This window comes from Chiloscyllium punctatum, chromosome 33 (assembly GCF_047496795.1).
Source record: "Chiloscyllium punctatum isolate Juve2018m chromosome 33, sChiPun1.3, whole genome shotgun sequence".
In the NCBI taxonomy this organism is placed as follows: Eukaryota; Metazoa; Chordata; class Chondrichthyes; order Orectolobiformes; family Hemiscylliidae; genus Chiloscyllium; species Chiloscyllium punctatum.
In genome coordinates this window covers 10,449,416-10,468,084 of record NC_092771.1, presented here as the reverse complement: position 1 = coordinate 10,468,084, position 18,669 = coordinate 10,449,416, and the positions used below count along the sequence as shown (strand labels likewise).

At 39.7% G+C, this 18,669-nt stretch overlaps 1 protein-coding gene across 4 annotated transcripts in view; it reads right to left on the bottom strand.

Moving 5' to 3' along the window:
* The window catches only part of scaper (S-phase cyclin A-associated protein in the ER), a 321,703-nt gene that overhangs the window by 283,403 nt on the left and 19,631 nt on the right, over positions 1-18,669 (bottom strand). For 3 of the 4 annotated variants that reach the window (XM_072552951.1, XM_072552952.1, XM_072552954.1), the window contains exon 3: positions 4,663-4,751. The exons of the other annotated variant lie outside the window; for it this stretch is intronic. In XM_072552951.1, coding sequence (XP_072409052.1) covers positions 4,663-4,751 — 89 coding nt within the window. The remainder of the gene's footprint in view (positions 1-4,662; positions 4,752-18,669) is intronic. 4 annotated transcript variants of the gene reach the window in all.

Below are 18,669 nucleotides of genomic sequence, written 5' to 3'. Positions count from 1 at the left end.
AATTTCACTAACCAACTTACAGTCCCTAATACAACGATGGTTCTCTACTTTCCTACATTTACTATAAATTCTACTTGACAGTCTCCCTTTTTTCCTGGTCTTAATTCTTAACATTTTGTTTTGGAACAAACTGCAATTTTGCATTTTGACAATTTTTCTCCTACTCTAGAAACAGATCTGCTTTTACAATGATAGAAAGCTGTTCCAATAACTGCGACAATGACTGTTCCTTCAAGGCCTGGGTGTTCATTTGCAATCAACTTTAAGCCCACATGGATACCAAGAATTATAGAAGGCATTTGGCGATGACACGCTGTAGATGGGTACCCTGCATTCCCCATGTTATAATTTAATTAAATCTTCATTGAGAATCCAGTTAATATTATCTTTTCATCTTCTCATATCAGCACTCCCATCAGCTGGCTTTTAACCAGCCGTGCTTCAGCTTAGAGCTAACTGGCTGCATAAATCTCTCAATGTAGACTTTGGAGAAGTTAGAGTTGCTCATTGGGTGGTTTCCAGTTGAAATGATCAGATTTAGAAAGTTTTCCACTCTGACCATTAGCCTTTCCTGAAAGCTTAATGAAACGACTCATACAAGAAGCACATCAATACAACATTTAAGCATTCTTTGATTAAAAGCTGTTTTTACTTGCTTGTATTGTGATGGTTCAATTACAACAAGTAACCCTGGTCACAGCACTGCATCACAAATGATCTTGAAGTCTCTGCACAAAAATGATTTGCTGACATTAGATGGACTTTAGCACCCAGACAGCTTTAACAAAAAGGAATACATTCAGGTCACTTGTCAAACAGCTTATAATTGGTTTACATTTCACTCAACAGTTATGAGGAAGGAGTATCAATTAAACAGTGACACTTTGATGGTTTGGGAACTCATTTCTGCTCCACCTACCCAATGTTATCCCAGATAACGATGTGGAGTTACCATTGTTGGAGGGGAGTGGACAGATTTAAAAATCACAACCCCAGATGTAATTGGAAGTTCAAGCTTTCGGAGTGCTGCTCCTAATGCACCATCTGAGCTGAGATGTCACTTTTTTAATGAAACTATCTCAGGACTGTGACTTTAAAAAGTTCTCGGATTTACACATTAATCATTTGGAACCTGCATTCTAAGTGATTAATGACTTAACAGCAATCTAGGTTTGTTCAATATATCGCATCAGTTGTATGACACTTTGATCTTTCACTATAAATTCTGTGTCCAATGATCCTACCCAGCTAGCTACCTGATGAAGGAGCAGCGCTCCAAAAGCTTCTACTTCCAAATAAACCTGTTGGACTATAATTTGGTGTTGTGAGATTTTTAAATTTATCCCTGGTATGACAGTGAGTAAATGAGAATTACACAACAGGAAGATCACATTTAGTGCCTAGCTTATACTTAACTGATTTCAGTCAGCTAATAGTAGATACTACAAAAGGCCTTGGTGGTCTTGGATTAGGTAGAAGGTAAAAGAGAGTCTCCTGTCTCTTATTGCTATCCAGTTGAAACACACTGTGTGGTCAGGAGATACTCTGATGTCATACAAAGTTCAAAAAGATTGCCGATTCTCATCCCCTAGCCACACACATTAAGGATTATCACTTGAGTGAAACATTGTAATGACATTAGTGATGTTTTAACAAATAGATAGCATTCCTATTTATTACTAACAACGCAAGTAGGACCATTTCTCAAAGAGAAAGAAAGATATAAACTTAAATTATTCAAAACAAATTAAACACAATAGTTCTTATGCAGTAGAGGTCCTATGAGATGGTACACATTACAATGTATTATTGTATTTTTCACATACAATCAATTATAAAAATGTTGAGTTGAGGGTCAAGTAACAATAATAAGCAGTGATCTGTTTGTTTTGAGAGCAGGATTACACAACATCTGAATGTTTAATGCTGTTTAGCTGTGAGCAATGTAGTATAAGGAGTGGGTTAATGGTCCAATACTATCAACACCAAATCTACCTCATGCCAACACTTGCAGAAAATGCCTCAGCAGAACAATGAAAATATTAGAATGTCAAGGCATGGTTCAATGGCCAAAAACACTCCCTGTGTAAGCTAGTAGTTCCCAGGTTCAATCTCCAAATTGTCCAGAGTTAATCGACCTCAGCAGGGACAGCAGATGGGAACTGTAATTTGTCTGAATCACTGTCACTGCAATGCCTGAAATGTGACAGATAGGTTTCAAACTATTTAAATATGTAGATTATAAAGGTGCAATATAAAACTCTGCTGTATGGAAAACGTCAGTGGATTACAGAACTAATCATTTGTGACAACGGGAAACCAGCATTAAAAAAATGTCTTGTATGATGCTCTGCAGTTCCTCTGCTATGTAATATTATACATAAAGCTTCAACATTATTCAGCATGATGCATCATCTCTGATGATGGCAGATAGCAAGGACCACTGTTATTTAAGATGGCTAGCAAACAGAAGTGAAACAATATCCTCAGCTTGTGCCTGATCACTCAAATGTTAATCATTCATAGTACTTTCTGTGACAAATAATTAAACGAAGGGGAAAATCATCTATAAAATGTGGACAAATTTGTGACTGACATTTACACCAGCTTAAGCAAATGTTCATTTTCCAACAATATACTCCTTGCTTCTGAAGTGTGTTGACAGAAAACAAGAGCACCCTCCAGTGTCCATAAGAAATATTACACATCAACAAGCAGGATTCTCAGTCGTCTCTGCAATTTCAAAAGCTCGAAGCAGAAACATCTGCAAGACATTCCATGGCAAATACATAACTGAACAATGGCACATTATTCTTAATTATCTCCTGAAAATTCTCCCATCATTATTACTGTAAATTGAAAAATTCTCCTTAGCCCAAGAGCTAAGCAAGAACAGACACAGCACTCAAACAGGACCTCATCGGAAATGAGTTCTCTCATCCCCAGTGGTGGAACCCTCTGGTCTACATAACATAGTGTCTCCCAGGCCAGGCACTTAACACAAGTAGCCTTGATATCTAAATTTAACAAGCTCAGTTCCATTGTCATATTTGTCCCTAGAAAGTAACTAGCATGTTTTATGTATATATGATGGCTAGCTCATAGCAGGAGCTGGTCCTCTCCAGTTTCCAGAAAAATATTTGTCAGCTTTGTCTAAATTGATCTCCATTAAATCCAATCACAAGAATGGATGCGCAATAATAGAGGACATTATACATCACATATTGAGTGAAAAGAGATTTCTAAATTCAATGCAAGCTACTAACTTGCAGTGTATTCAAAAACAACAAGCCTGCATGCAGAAAAAGAGATTTACACGTGAAGTGTTGAAAAGGAGTATTTTGGTTATGAAAATCAATGGATAAAACATTACCATCAGGGAACCTCTTCGGTTCAGTTTCATAGCTGCAGTTCATCTTGCATCTTCTGTGCAATTTCAATTATAAATGCACTACACCAAACCAAGACTTAATTTTATCACTTACACCAAGTGAGACCAAAATATTTGCACCTAAATTTGTTCTGACAGTTAATGTGAAGCCCTGAGGAAAATAAATTATGCCAGGAAGGATTACACCTTATACAACCAAACAAAGGGTATTTGTTTAAGTCTCCCGACCATATTTTCCTAGATCTACAACTTAAACAAGCGCAGTCTAAACCCTTCAAGTAAAGATTAGCATCTACCTCTGCTTGTCTATAATTAGTCATTATTCTCCAAAAGCCTCAACTACAGAGGTTTATGCTGTGATTGTGGTTTAAGCTAAAAGCATAAACAATGCAAGAAAAATTGCTAGAATCGTATTGGCACATTAATACATTGAACTGACTGTTCTGTATGCCCCATTTCTCCTGTTTCTTGATAGTCCATTGTCTCCAATGCAATTCCTGTGGGCTTGGCATACATCTCACTATGCAGTCAGCCAGATTTCACCATGACCACCACACCATTTTTTGAAAAGGTCAAAACACAGATGAGAGCATGTAATAAAGGTAGAAGTAGAATGCTGCATTTTATAATAATGGAGGAAATGAATTAAAAGACAAGAAACTAAACTTACATCTGTGCAAGACATTATTAGAACACCGATGGAGTACTGCACGAAAGTCTAGATTCCATTTATAAAATATTATCTGCACATAACATTGGAAATGAAGATTCACTAGAATTATCATAAGAGATTATAATTATTCATTCAAAGCAAACCAATTAATGAGAAATCCAATGAAAATTTTCAAGACTAACAGACGCAAATAGTAACAAAACATTAACTCAGGATCTTAAGTGAGTGGTAGTGTTTTTGCCTGAGAAGGTTGTGGGTGCTACAGGGCCTGCCTATATCATTCAGTCCCAACTTTACATTTGTTTCTTATTTCAATAATTTTATTATATATGCAAACATACACAAAATTGACCGTACAAACTTTTCACACTAACTTCTCTGCTGCAATAACATGAATAAGAGTTTATTACAAAGACAAAGGTTTACATAGCCGGATTCAACTAGATATCTGGGTATCATCATTTATATTGTGGGGGGGGGGAAAAAACAACAAACATGTAAAAATCCATGATTAGTATATTATGTAGTTTACTAGAACAGTTATATTCCATATCAGCATTCGAAACAGTAAAAGAAACCAAGCAGCATTTTACTGTACCTGTTTTATGACCCTCTGAGAAGCCAGAGCAGACCGCTGCGACTTAACAGTTTCTCGTATTTTTCCACTGTTGTGTATCTTGGACCTTCCTGGAACAATTTCACAAGAAAGTAATTGGAAGCAAATATGCAACATGTTCATACTGAAATTCATAAATAGTATCAGTCTGAAGCAAAAGAAGAACAGAGTCTGTGTCAGAAAAAGTAAAGATAAAATGTTTCAACAAACAACCTATGAAGTCATCCAAAAATGCACTGTAAAAAGTTCTTCAAATGTTTTGCATTTTCCAGCTGTTATTGTCCCAAGCAACCTATTAGTTTTCAGCTACCTACAAACTATTAAACATGAGAACATGCTGCATTTGAGCTAATATCTATAATTCAGCCATGTAGTGATTAAATTATCAGTAAAGCAGAATTGCATGCTGGCAGAACAGCAGGTTAAAGAAAATTTAGCTTAATGCTTCGAACTAATATTCCTGCTAATTTCTGCTGCTGCATGCACCCAGCTTGTTGCATTGCATAATACCTTTAAGAATTATGCTCAGCTGCAAGTCTCAAATAGATCTTTGCTTGTGCATGGCATTACTCCCTACGCAGCACATTCCTGACTACTGAACAGCATGACTTGAAAAGATTATTATTTCCAAACTGACACGACACTTCAAGAGTGTTGCATTTTATGAGATGCCATCCTTTGCATGAGCCATCAAACTGTGTTCCATCAACCTGTAACAGTAGTTCAAGTAAAAATAGATCCCCTGGTGTCACGCTAAGAAACCAACTGGTTATGCTTCTCTGGGTAGTTTGAGATATTTCCAACTGCACAATGGCTCATATGTTTGCCCACATAACAAAAACAACTGAACTTGAAAAAGGGACACTGGACCTGAAACGTTGACTCTGCTTTCGGTCCACAGATGCTGCCAGACCTATTGGGTTTCTCCAGCAACTTCTGTTTTTCCTTCAGATTTCCAGCATCTGCAGCGGTGTTTTGTTTAGTGAACTTATGCTTACACACTTTGTGGCAAATGAACAGGATGACAGACCCACAAAAACACATCAGTACAAACATCATGTCGGACCAGTCAAGTAAACATCGGAAGCAGGCCTCATATTTACACTCTTGATGAATGTATTACAGAGCACAGCTGATCTGCCTTACAGGGAATGTTACTGAGTCACAACATAAAATTAGCACAATGACCCTGCAGATTTTACTCCTTTCATGCCCCAGTTTCTACAAAACGTCAAACTAATCTTTATATTTTTAAAACTAAGATCAAAAATGCCACAAAAATGCCAGACGAGCAAAAAGGGCCGACCTGACAGGTCTTTACACGAAAGTTAAAAATCACACAACACCAGATTTTAGTTCAACAGGTTTATTTGAAAGCACTAGCTTTTGAGGTGCTGCCCCTTCATCAGGTGGTGGTGGAACAGGACCATAAGACAAAATTTATAGCAAAAGGGTTACAGTGTCATGGATCTGTAAATGATATATTAAACAAATTTAGCTTAAGTCTTTCATCTTTTCGAATGGAATATGCTAGTTTCAGTTGTTTAATATGTAAATCTCAGAACTTCTTTTAAATTACATTCTCAAGATAGCTTCAGTATTTCTAACAATAGGTGCCATCTCAGCTCAGACAATGCATTAGAGGTGTGAGGTTAAAGTCTGTCTGTGTCCCAATGTTGAGTCGGACTGGATCTATTTCTAAAGTAGGATTTATGGAATTTTACATGGGATTTATGCAGTTTTTGATCAAAATAAAATGTAATTCTCCAACTACAAATTTACCCCATAAATATGTGTGCACGTGCAGGAAAGACAGAGTGAGTGAGTGCATAAGCCTGTGAGAAGGTGCACGCGTGGGTGGGGGAGTGTGTGTGTATGCGTATGAGAGAGGGTCTGTGTGAGTATATAGAAGAGTGCGTGTATAGTACAGTGGGGTCACCTGTAGCGTGACATGAACCCATGGGAACCGAACTTGGCTATCAGCCTCAGCTCAGACATTTTACGTTGTTGCTTGTACTGAAGTCCGCCTTGGAGGATGGTCACCCGAAGGTCCAAGGCCGAAGGTACTGGATCGCTGAAGAGTTCCCTGACTGGGAGGGAACAATCCTGCCTGGTGATCTTTGCGCGGTGTCCATTCATTCATCGTCACAGTGTCTGCTCGGTCTCGCCAATGTACCATGTCTCAGGGCATCCTTGCCTGCAGTGTATGAGATAGACAACATTGGTCGAGTCACACAAGTACCAGCCGTGTACAAGGTAGGAGATGTTCCCATGTGTAATGTGATATCCATATTGATACTCTGACACATCTTGCAGTGACTGCCGTGGGACAGGCTGTACAGTATCATAGTCAATGTTGTCCTGAAGGCTGGGCAGTTTGCTGTGAACAATGATTGGTTTGAGGTTTGGTGGCTGTTTAAAGGCGAGAAGCGGAGGCTTGCAGAAGATCCTGGCAAGGTGCTCATCCTCATCGATAATGTGCTGCAGGCAGCAAGGAATATGGCGCAGATTTCTGGCTCCCAGGAAGAGTATCCTATCAGAAGCAGTTCATGTCTATCTCCTGAGGAGATCATTACGGTTTATCGCTGTGGCACGTCAGAACTGGTGGCAGATGAGTTGAATCTTTACATGAAAGGTATTCATTGGGTAATTTCAAATTGAATGGGTCATTCAGGTACAAAAACCCTATCTGTTTCTAACCCTCAAGGTATGAATGCACAAACAAAGATGCACAAATCAACATAACCACCCACCATATTTGTAAACAGATTTAAACTAGTAGAGGTCACATGAGCAGACATTCATATTTTGTTTGCTTTTAAAATACACCAAGAACCTTACACTGCTCCAGCAGAAATCTGAAATCTAAGACCTTGGAATAGAAGTAGGCTATTCAGCCTATTAGAGTCATGGAGATGTATAGCTCGGAAACAGACTCGACGGTCCAACTCGTCCATGCCAACACAATATCCCAACACAATCTTGTCCCACCTGCCAGCACCAGGCCCATATCCCCCCAAACCCTTCCTATTCATATACCCATCCAAATGCCTCTTAAAATGTTGCAAATGTACCAGCCTCCACCACTTCTTCTGGCAACTCATTCCATACACGTACTACCCTCTGCGTGAAAAAGTTGCCCCTTAGGTCTCTTTTATATCTTTCCCCTCTCACCCTACACCTATGCCCTCTAGTTCTGGACTCCCCAACCCCAGGGAAAAGACTTTGTCCAGTTATCCTATCCATGCCCCTCATCATTTCATAAACCTCTATAAGGTCACCTCTCAGCCTCCGACGGTCCAGGGAAAATTGCTCTAGCTTATTCAACCTCTCCCTATAGCTCAAATCCTCCAACCCTGGCAATATCCTTGTAAATCTTTTCTGAACCTTTCAAGTTTCACAACATCCTTCCGATAGGAAGGAGACCAGAATTGCACATGCAATATTCCAACAGTGGCCCCTAACCAATGTCCTGTACAGCTGCAACATGACCTCCCAACTCCTGTACTCAATACTCTGACCAATAAAGAAAAGCATACCAAACACCTTCTTCACTATCCGATCTACCTGCGACTCCACTTTCAAGGAGCTATGAACCTGCACTCCAAGGTCTCTTTGTTCGGCAACACTCCCTAGGACCTTACCATTAAGTGTATAAGTCCTGCTAAGATTTGCTTTCCCAAAATGCAGCACCTCGCGTTTATCTAAATTAAACTCCATCTACCACTTCTCAGCCCATTAGCCCATCTGATCAAGATCCTGTTGTAATCTGAGGTAACCTTCTTCGCTGTCCACTACACCTCCAATTTTAGTGTCATCTGCAAACTTACTAGCTGTATCTCTTATGCTCACATCCAAATCATTTATATAAATGATGAAAAGTAGTGGACCCAGCACTGATCCTTGTGGCGCTCCACTGGTCACAGGCCTCCAGTCTGAAAAACAACCCTCCACCACCACCCTCTGTCTTCTACCTTTGAGCAAGTTCTGTATCCAAATGGCGAGTTCTCCCTGTATTCCATGAGGTCGAACCTTGCTAACCAGTCTCCCATGTGAAATCTTGTTGAACACTTTACTGAAGTCCATACAGATCACATCTACCATTCTGCCCCCCTCAATCCTCTTTGCTATTTCCTCAAAAGACTCAATCAAGTTTGTGAGACATGATTTCCAACGCATAAAGCCATACTGACTATCCCAAATCAGTCCTTGCCTTTCCAAATACATGTACATCCCGTCCCTCAGGATTCCCTCCAACAACTCGCCCACTACCAACGTCAGGCTCACTGGTCTACAGTTCCCTGGCTTGTACTTATCACCCTTTTTAAACAGTGGCACCACACTGGCCAACTTCCAGTCTTCCGGCACCTCACTTATGACTATCGATGATACACATATCTCAGCAAGGGGCCTAGCAATCACTTCCCTAGTTACCCACACAGTACTGGGGTCAGGTCCTGGGGATTTATCTACCTTTATGTATTTCAAGACATCCAGCACTTTCTCCTCTGTAATATGGGCATTTTGCAAGATGTCACCATCTATTTCCCTACATTCTATATCTTCCATATCCTTTTCCACAGTAAATACTGATGCAAAGTACTCATTTAGTATCTGCCCCATCTCCTGCGGCTCCACACAAAGGCCACCTTGCTGATCTTTGAGGGGCCCTACTGTCTCCCTAGTTACCCTTTTGTCCTTAATGTATTTATAAAAACCCTTTGAATTTTCCTTAACTCTATTTGCCAAAGCTATCTGATGTCCCCTTTTTGCCCTCCTGATTTCCCTCTCAAGTATACTCCTACTGCGTTTATAGTCCAAGGATTCACTCGATCTATCTAGTCTATACCTGACATATGCTTCCTTCTTTCTCTTAACCAAGTTCTCAATTTCTTTCGTCATCCAACATTCCCTATACCTACCAGCGTTTCCTTTCACCCTGACAGGAATATACTTTCTCTGGACTCTCGTTATCTTATTTCTGAAGGCTTCCCATTTTCTCCCACTGACACCTCAGTCACCTGCCCTGCCTTATTTCCCAAGAATAGGTCAAGTTTTGCACCTTCTCTAGTAGTTACATCCACATAGTAAATAAGGAAATTGTCTTGTACGCACTTAACAAATTCCTCACCATCTAAACCCTTAACACTATGGCAGTCCACAGTTTGGAAAGTTAAAATTCCCTCCCATAACCGCCCTATTATTCTTACAGATAGTTGAGATCGCCTTACAAATTTATTTTTCAATTTCCCTCTGACTATTAGGGGCTCTATAATACAATCCCAATAAGGTGATCATCCCTTTCTTATTTCTCAGTTCCACCCAAATAACTTCCCTGGATATATTTCTGGGAATATCCTCCCTCAGCACAGCTGTAATGCTATCCATCATCAAAAATACCACGCCCCCTCCTCTCTTGCTTCTCTTTCTATCCTTCCTGTAGCATTTGTATCCTGGAACATTAAGCTGCCAGTCCTGTCCAACCCTGAGCCACATTTCTGTAATTGCTATGATATCCCAGTCCCATGTTCCTAACCATGCCCTGAGTTCAGCTGCCTTCCCTGTTAGGCCCCTTGCATTGAAATAAATGCAGTTTAATTTATCAGTCCTACCTTGTCCTCTGTTTTGTCCCTGCCTGCCATGACTGTTTGGTTCGCTTTTGTTGACAACTGTACCAGTCTCAGATTGAAATCTTTCCTCACTCTCTCCCTGAGTCCCACCGCCCCCCCCACAAGTGCAAATCCTCCTGAGCAGCTCTCGCAAATCTCCCTGCCAGTATATTAGTCCCCTTCCAATTTAGGTGCAATCCATCCTTCTTGTACAGATCACTTCTACCCCAAAACAGCTTTGATTTGCTCCATCATTCAATCCAATCATGGTTGATCTAATAATTGTCAACTCCATTTTGTCTTTTACTCTAAGCCTTGATGCCGTTACTCAATAAAAATGTGCGCATCGTAGCCTTGAATATACTCAATGATCAAGCCTCAACAGCCCTCTGCAATAAAGAATTCCACAGATCCACGATCCTCTGAGAAGAAATTCCTCATCCCTGTCTTAAATGGGCAATGCTTACTCTAGTCCTGTACTGTTTCAAAACGGGAAACAACCTTTCTACATCTACTCTCTTAAGAATCTTGTATATTTCAATGAGGTCGCCTCTCGTTGTTAGGATTGTTTTCATTAGAAAAAAAATGAGATGTGGGGGGGACCTGATTGAGGTCTACAAAATCATGAAGGGTATAGAGAAAAGCTTTTTCCCAGGGTGAGGGATTCAATAAAAAGAGGTCACGCGTCCAAGGTGAGAGGTGAAAAGTTTAAGGAGGATACACGCAACAAATACTTTACATTGAGGTTGATAGGTGCCTGGAACGCGTTGGCAGCAGAGGTAGTCGAGGCAGGCACAGTAGATTCATTTAAGGTGCGCCTGGACAGGTGCACGAATAGGTGGGGAGCAGAGGGATACAGATGCTTAGGAATTGGGCAATAGGTTTAGACAGTGGATTTGGATCGGGTCAGGCTTGGGGGGCTGAAGGGCCTGTTCCTGGGCTGTACATTTTCTTTGTTCTTTTAAAAAAAATCTATCCTTTTTGATTTCAGCAGAGTCAAATACCTCAAAAAATGTGTTGCTTCTATGAAAGGTCTTAGCTCCTTCATTCTACTGTTTTACGCCACATTTTCATCATTGAGTAAGGGTTCAACAAAACAAAGAGTTGCACTTTATTATGTTTTGGGCTGCCTTTGCCCTATCATTGACAGAGTATATGTATTTTCCTGCTGCCCATGAACAGAATGTTTTATATGTGAGATGTTTATGTTTTCTCACCCTCAGGGTGATTGTCCCAATTTAAATAATGCCAGAAGCAAGCTTTCCTTAGAGATTTAAAGTAAGTTGCACCTCATTCTCTCAAGCACCTCATTCTCTCAAGTCACACCATCAAACACACAGTAGAAACAGTTAAAGAACAACAAACTATACAATTACAATGCATAAATGCCTCTTATGTGGGATGGCATTTTTAGTAGAAATGAAGTTCTTGTAAGGGGGTGTTCTCAGTTAGTTGCAAAGCTTCTTGCATTTGAACTGCCACGAGATTGGAAGCGTTCTGCTAATTTCAAGGCATATCGTCCTATAAGCTCTTGATCATTAATTACTTGTTGAAATAGGCCATTCTTGTGGGATCCCTGCTGCAGATATTGATTGAGAGTTGGTTAGCTCAGTTGGCTGGATAGATAGTTTGTGATATAATCTTTTGTGTAATGAGGCAGGTTTAATAAATGAGTTCCTTTTACCCGAAACGTCGATTTTACTGCTCCTCGGATGCTGCCTGAACTGCTGTGCTTTTCCAGCACCACTCTAATCTAGACTCTGGTTTCTAGCATCTGAAATCATTGTTTTTACCCAGGTTTAATAAATGAAGACAGAGTAAAAGATATTCTAGAAAATAGTGACCATAACATGGCAGAAGTTATCATACTGTTGACAGGAAGGAACTTGGGTCAAAAGCAACTGCATAAAGCTTAAATAAGGATAATTGCAAAGGAATGCGGCTGAATGAACTGAAATGGACTCGAAGAGAAGTTTAACAGCAAAGATAGTTGAGGAATGGTGGCTGATGTTTAAGAAAATAATTCATAGCTAATAGCAAAAATACATACCAGGAAGGACAAAGGATTCCAGGAAGGGGATAAGCCAACCAAGTAAGTTAAGGATAACAAAACTTACAATGTTACAAAGAATAGTGATAAGCCAGAGGATTAGTCAAAGTTTTAAAAATCAACAAAACAAACAGATAAACATTGAGGATAAACTTGCAAGTAATATCAAGAGGGACAAAAGAAACCTCTTTACATTTATAAGAAAGATAGAAGCCGAAGTGAGTACAGGCCCCTTAGGAAACAAGGCTGAGGAAATAATAATAGGGAACCAGGAAGTGACAGGAGAGTTGAATATATACTTTGCATCACTCTTCATAGCAATGGCCTAGTGGTATTATTGCTGGTCTATTAATCCAGAGACCCAGATAAAGTTCTGGGGACCTGGGTTTGAATCCTGCCATGACAGATGGTGGAATTTGAATTCAGTAAATATCTGGAATTAAAGAGTTTGAGGAAGTCTATGAGTCCGTTATTGATTGTCAAAAAAAAGCATCTGGTTCATTAATGTCTTTAAAGGAAGGAACCTGGATCCTTACCTGGTCTGGCCTACATGTGATTCTCAACTCACAGCAACGTGAATGGCAATAAATGATGACCTAGCCAACAACGTCCAATAAAGAAAAGCTTATAGCTTTCCGAAGTTTTCAAGTAATCTTTGGGCAAAAGAAGGAGGAAATAAATATTATAACTATCATTAGAGGACAAAGTGCTAGGAAAACTAATGGACCCAAAGTCTGATAAATCCCCTTAACTGTGCTTCCTCGGATAGGAAAACAAGTAGCTTCAGAGATAGTGAATGTACTGCTTGTAATCTTCCAGGAACCCTTTGATTCTGGAAATGTTCCAGAGGATTGGAAAATTGCCAATTTACATCTTTATTTAAAAAGGGAAGGAGGCAATAAAGACTAGTAATTGTAGACCAGGAAGCTTAATATGCGTTATTGGGAAAATGATAGCATTATAAAGATGTAAAAACAGAGGATTTTAAGATACCTAATATGAACAAGCAGAATCTGCATGACTTCCTGAAGGGGATATTTTGGAGGGACTGTCTTAAGAAGAATGGTTGAGTAAATTGGTCAAGAAGTTTAAAAGGAGTGAAAAATATCCCATATTTTTGGATATGGATCCAAACCTGTCACTGCATTGCTGAAGTATTCAAAATATTGGGACTGAAAATGGCTCAGGACTCGACACAAGTACAGATTCACAGTCATCAACCACATTTTATTTTTGACTTACTTAAGTCAAGCAAAGAAATGAATAGATCCAAATAGCACTTCAAAAAAAATCCTATTCTTTCCCCAGCTCCTTATTCCTCCCCGCAATAAAATTTTGAATCAGATCTATGTTTTAAAAACAACTTCTCCGAAGGCATGACAATGCTGAAGTAATTCAGCAATCCAGTACCTTGCTTTTTGCTGTCAATCTTATGGAGTGATGCCTTATCTAGTTTTACCACGGCTTGTTATCCATACCCACTTTAGGATTGAGACTTGCCAAATAAACATAACAGATGTGACAAATAAAATTTGATGTGCAGCCATTATCTACAAAATGAGTTAGTGAGGCACGCTATCACTATGAGCCATTTTAAACCAGTAATTGTGCTGAATTTACAAACGACAAACCCCAGCTCCCTTTTATTGATGCTCTTGTGGTACTAAAAACATTGATCGTTTCAAGCACTATCCCATCTCGCCAATCGATTTTTTACTGTTTGACCATGTAACCTGACCACTGACAGCCCACTCTGAGGATCAGCTTTCCAATAATCAATACTGCACCTTCACTCCAACTAGAGAAAGATTAGCAGCGCCTTAGCTGCTCAGTCCTTGGATGCCAAGGCTAAATATTCAAGACACATTGTAGCTAACAGTGGAAAAATACCCATCAAGACAAAATGCTCCCATCCAATATACAGAAGGCTTGTAAGCTACAAGTTTGCAAGTCACAGGTTTTCAAACTACCTTGTACCAAACTTTGGGTGCTAGAAATAGACATTAAAACTGTCCCATAGAGTTTTTTTGATTCAAAATTACTAATTCTCATTCCTGAAGAAGGGCTCATGCCCAAAACGTCAATTCTCCTGCTCCTTGGATGCTGCCTGACCTGCTGCGCTTTTCCAGCAACACATTTTCAGCTCAAAATTACTAATTGCTTGTATCTGTTGAGTTATTAGCCTATTTTTATTTAAATTGTTAAGGCATCTAAGAAAATTAGTTCTGACACCATCTTTCATGAGCGGTTACCAGGATTGTAAAGATAAAGTTGTCATACTCCTGTCAAACTATAATGCTCATTACAAAGAGACACCTGGCAGTGGCTTAACCCAAGGGTCACCCAGCTTCGTGGCAACCTCAGCTGGTGTGGGAATTCAATCCACACAGTTGGCATCACACTGCATTACAAACTATCCATCCAGTCAACTGAGCTAACCAACCCCCAAAAGTATTTGCAGCAGGAATCCCACAAAAATAGACTATTTTATTAAGTGCTTAATGATAGAGAGCTCATTGGATGTTACAACAGTTCAATTCCTGTTCTTTTTGTTCCCAATTGCATTTTTTAAAACAATAAAGCTTCGTAGCATACTCCAGTGCCAAGAGTTTCCAAAAACACCTACATTTATGCAAGCTCAGTAAATATCTTGGAGAATCAAAAATAATGTTGTTCACGATTGAGTTTTTTGAAGAAGTTACAAAGAGGATTGAGGAGGGCAGAGCAGTAGATGTGATTCATTAAGGTGTTCAACAAGGTTCCATCTCATGGAATACAGGGAGAACTCATTTGGATACTGAATAGCTCAAAGGTAGAAGACAGAGGGTGGTGGTGGAGGGTTGTTTTTCAGACTGGAGGCCTGTGACCAGTGGAGTACCACAAGGATCGGTGCTGGGTCCACTACTTTTCATTATTTATATAAGTGATTTGGACTTGAACATAAGAGGTATAGTTAATAAGTTTGCTGACGACACCAAAATTGGAGGTGTATTGCACAGCGAAGGAGGTTACCTCATACAACGGGATCTTGATCAGATGGGCCAATGGGCTGAGAAGTGGCAGATGGGGTTTAATTTAGATAAATGCGAGGTGCTGCATTTTGGGAAAGCAAATCTTAGCAGGACTTATACACTTAATGGTAAGGTCCTAGGGATGTTGCTGAACAAAGAGACCTTGGAGTGCAGGTTCATTTCTTCTTGAAAGTGGACTTGCAGGTAGATCGGATAGTGAAGAAGGTGTTTGGTATGCTGTCCTTTATTGGCGAGAGTCTTGAGTACATGTTGCGGCTGTACAGGACATTGGTTAGGCCACTGTTAGAATATTGCATGCAACTCTGGTCTCCTTCCAATTGGAAAGATGTTGTGAAACTTGAAAGGGTTCAGAAAAGATTTACAAGGATGTTGGCAGGGTCGGAGGATTTGAGCTATACGGAGAGGTTGAATAGACTAGGACTGTTTTCCCTGGAGCATCGGAGGCTGAGGGGTGACCTTATAGAGGTTTATAAAATCATGAGGGGCATGGATAGGATAAATAGGCAAAGTCTTTTCCCTGAATCCACAACTAGACGGCATAGGTTTAGGGTGAGAGGGGAAAGATATAAAAGAGACCTAAGGGGCAACTTTTTCACACATGGAACGAGCTGCCAGAGGATGTGGTGGAGGCTGGTACAATTGCAACATTTAAAAGGCATCTGGATGGGTATATGAATAAGAAGGGTTTGGAGGGATATGGGCCGGGTGCTGGCAGGTGGGACTAGATTGGGTTGGGATATATAGTGGGCATGGACGAGTTGGACCGGCGGGTCTGTACATCTCTATGACTCTAAAAGATTTTAATCAGAACCACTATACAATGTATGAAATATAAAATCCACACGTGATGCCCCAGGTAGGCCAGGAAGCTAGCATTGCATGTTGATCTATCACCACATGGCAAGTAGAGACATAATCCCTCAGATCATCTCCTGTGAACCGCCCTTTATGTTGTACTCGTGGGACTACACCCCCTTTACTCATAGGAAGGCACTTAAGAAAAGGTGCCGAGCTACATACCCTGTGCTCTCTCTACCCTATATACAAAGGCACAAGGATATATCTAACAGCAAGGCACATCTTACTGTCCTGATTAACAAGTTGGGTGTCCAGCAGTGGGCATGAGGGAGAAGGTAAAGCCAAACAAGGAGGAAATCAGCATAACATTTGCAGAAGAGAAGGAGAATGGTGTGGTGAATTAGAAACTTAGTTTGGCTTGTCTGCAACCACAATAACAAGAAATGTGCTCCTGTATAAAAACTTGTCCAAACCCTTTTGGAGATCTGCAGTGAAACATACTTGCCACATATTTCCCAACATATTAATTAAATCCTTAGTTAAAAAATGCAAGCATATATCCTACATACCGATTATCCCTAACCATCTCAAATAATCTATCCAACTGAACAAAGAATCTATTCCCTTCATCAATTTAAAACGTGAAACATTGCTCTATTTATCCTACATATCATCTTCTGGTAATTTTGTACCCTGACTGAATGACTAAATAATGTTTTCTTCTCCTCAACAAATTAAACTGTAGCTTGGAAATCTAGACAGAAACTGGACGAAGCAACCAGATTCCGTTCAACATGACTCCCACTCTCACAAACTAAAATCAGTTGCTGAATCTAAGTGCAACCTCGTAGACCATCATCTGCAATAGAAATCAGGGGATCCTCCACAACATGATGGCAAAGTGCCCTTCGAATGTTGTTTATTCTCAATCTAATGCTGTTAAACTTAGACATGAACTGCAGCAGAACCACACACCACAAGCCAATATGTTCCCATGCTCACCATTTACAGACCCATCCCACAAAAAAAAGGCAGCCCCAGCACAGGCCATCAAATTTGCAAGTCTTGTTTCAACAACTGAGTACCTAAAAGCATGCATACCATTTCAGCATTGCTTTCAATGCATGCACAATGTCCCGTTTCACAACCTGAGCTGCCAATTTTCAATTTGGAGAATCGCCCAGCTACATCACAGAAAAAGACCATTCAGCCCAGAAAAGCTGTGCCAATTCCAGTTCAAGTTTGTGCCATTCTTTGGTTCCTCTCCTGACACTCTGTAATTTCTTTTTTCAAGTATTTATCCAATTCCATTCTGAAGAATCACTATCTGGTTGCACAAGGGAACTCTTCTGATGATGGACCAGTTAAATTCTACATGCACCGAACAGTACTTCCATCTATAGTTACTGTATTTTAAATGTAAAAAAAAATTGTTTCTACATACATTAACCTTAGATTTTAAATCATACTCAGTAACTTCTGTCTTGAAATTCAATGACACAACACATAGGAAAACAGGAACCAAAAAGCAAAACCTGCACCAGTATGTCTTACTTTGCATGACTTTACAGAATAAATAAACCAGGTTTGTACCATTTCTCCAATATGTTAAAAGTATTTCCAAAAACTCAAATCTTGGAAGCCTACTGTAATACCTAAGCACTATCCCCATTCCCCACTATTGCATCTATATTCCAAGTTAAAAAGTCAAAGAATAAAAAGTCTGATGTGCAAATAAACTGGAAAATTTACAAGGAAGCCTTTTCTAATGCTCCAAACATAAAGTTATTGTCTAAGTCTTGAAAAAAAGTATTTTCAGAATGTGGGAATGATACTCCAAAAAGTCAGTAGAGGAAATTAGGGCCAAAACTGAAACTACAGATCCTGATTAACACAGATCTGGCGACTGGTTTTGTAAGTGAAAGGTCACATAACTGTAGAAAGGACTGCAGGGACCCCTCTGAGACTAGGGATAGGTACATCATTGGGACAGTGAATGGGGTCCTCCGCTGACTGGGTGTCCAGTAAACAAACTTCAAAAGTCCTTTTTTTATTCCAATTACTAAAAAGCCTTGCAACATTTTTAAAGTTTGTTCAAAACAGAGTAATGATAAAGAGATAAATCAGCTTTATTTAACAGGGCACATCAGAGTGCTTCTGGGAAAATTAACAAATAGAAATTCGCAATTAATCTTGGAGGAACCTGGTTAGGAGGCGTCACAGCACAGAAACAGATATGTGAATATTTTAAATGTGGCCTTAAGCGAGTAGAGTGGATTCTTTCTTGATTATATGTTTTATTGAGATATGTCTCTTGATTAAATTTAAAAATATAAGCCATAAGTATTAAGTTAGCCTGGAGCAGTGTTTTGTGAAGAAATAAGGCAGTTTTTTTTGAGAAGATTTGTAGCACAGGTTGAGGTTCTGGATGTAGGTTTGCTAGCTGAGCTGGAAGGTTCATTTCCAGTTGTCTCGTCACCCTACTAGATAACATCTTCAG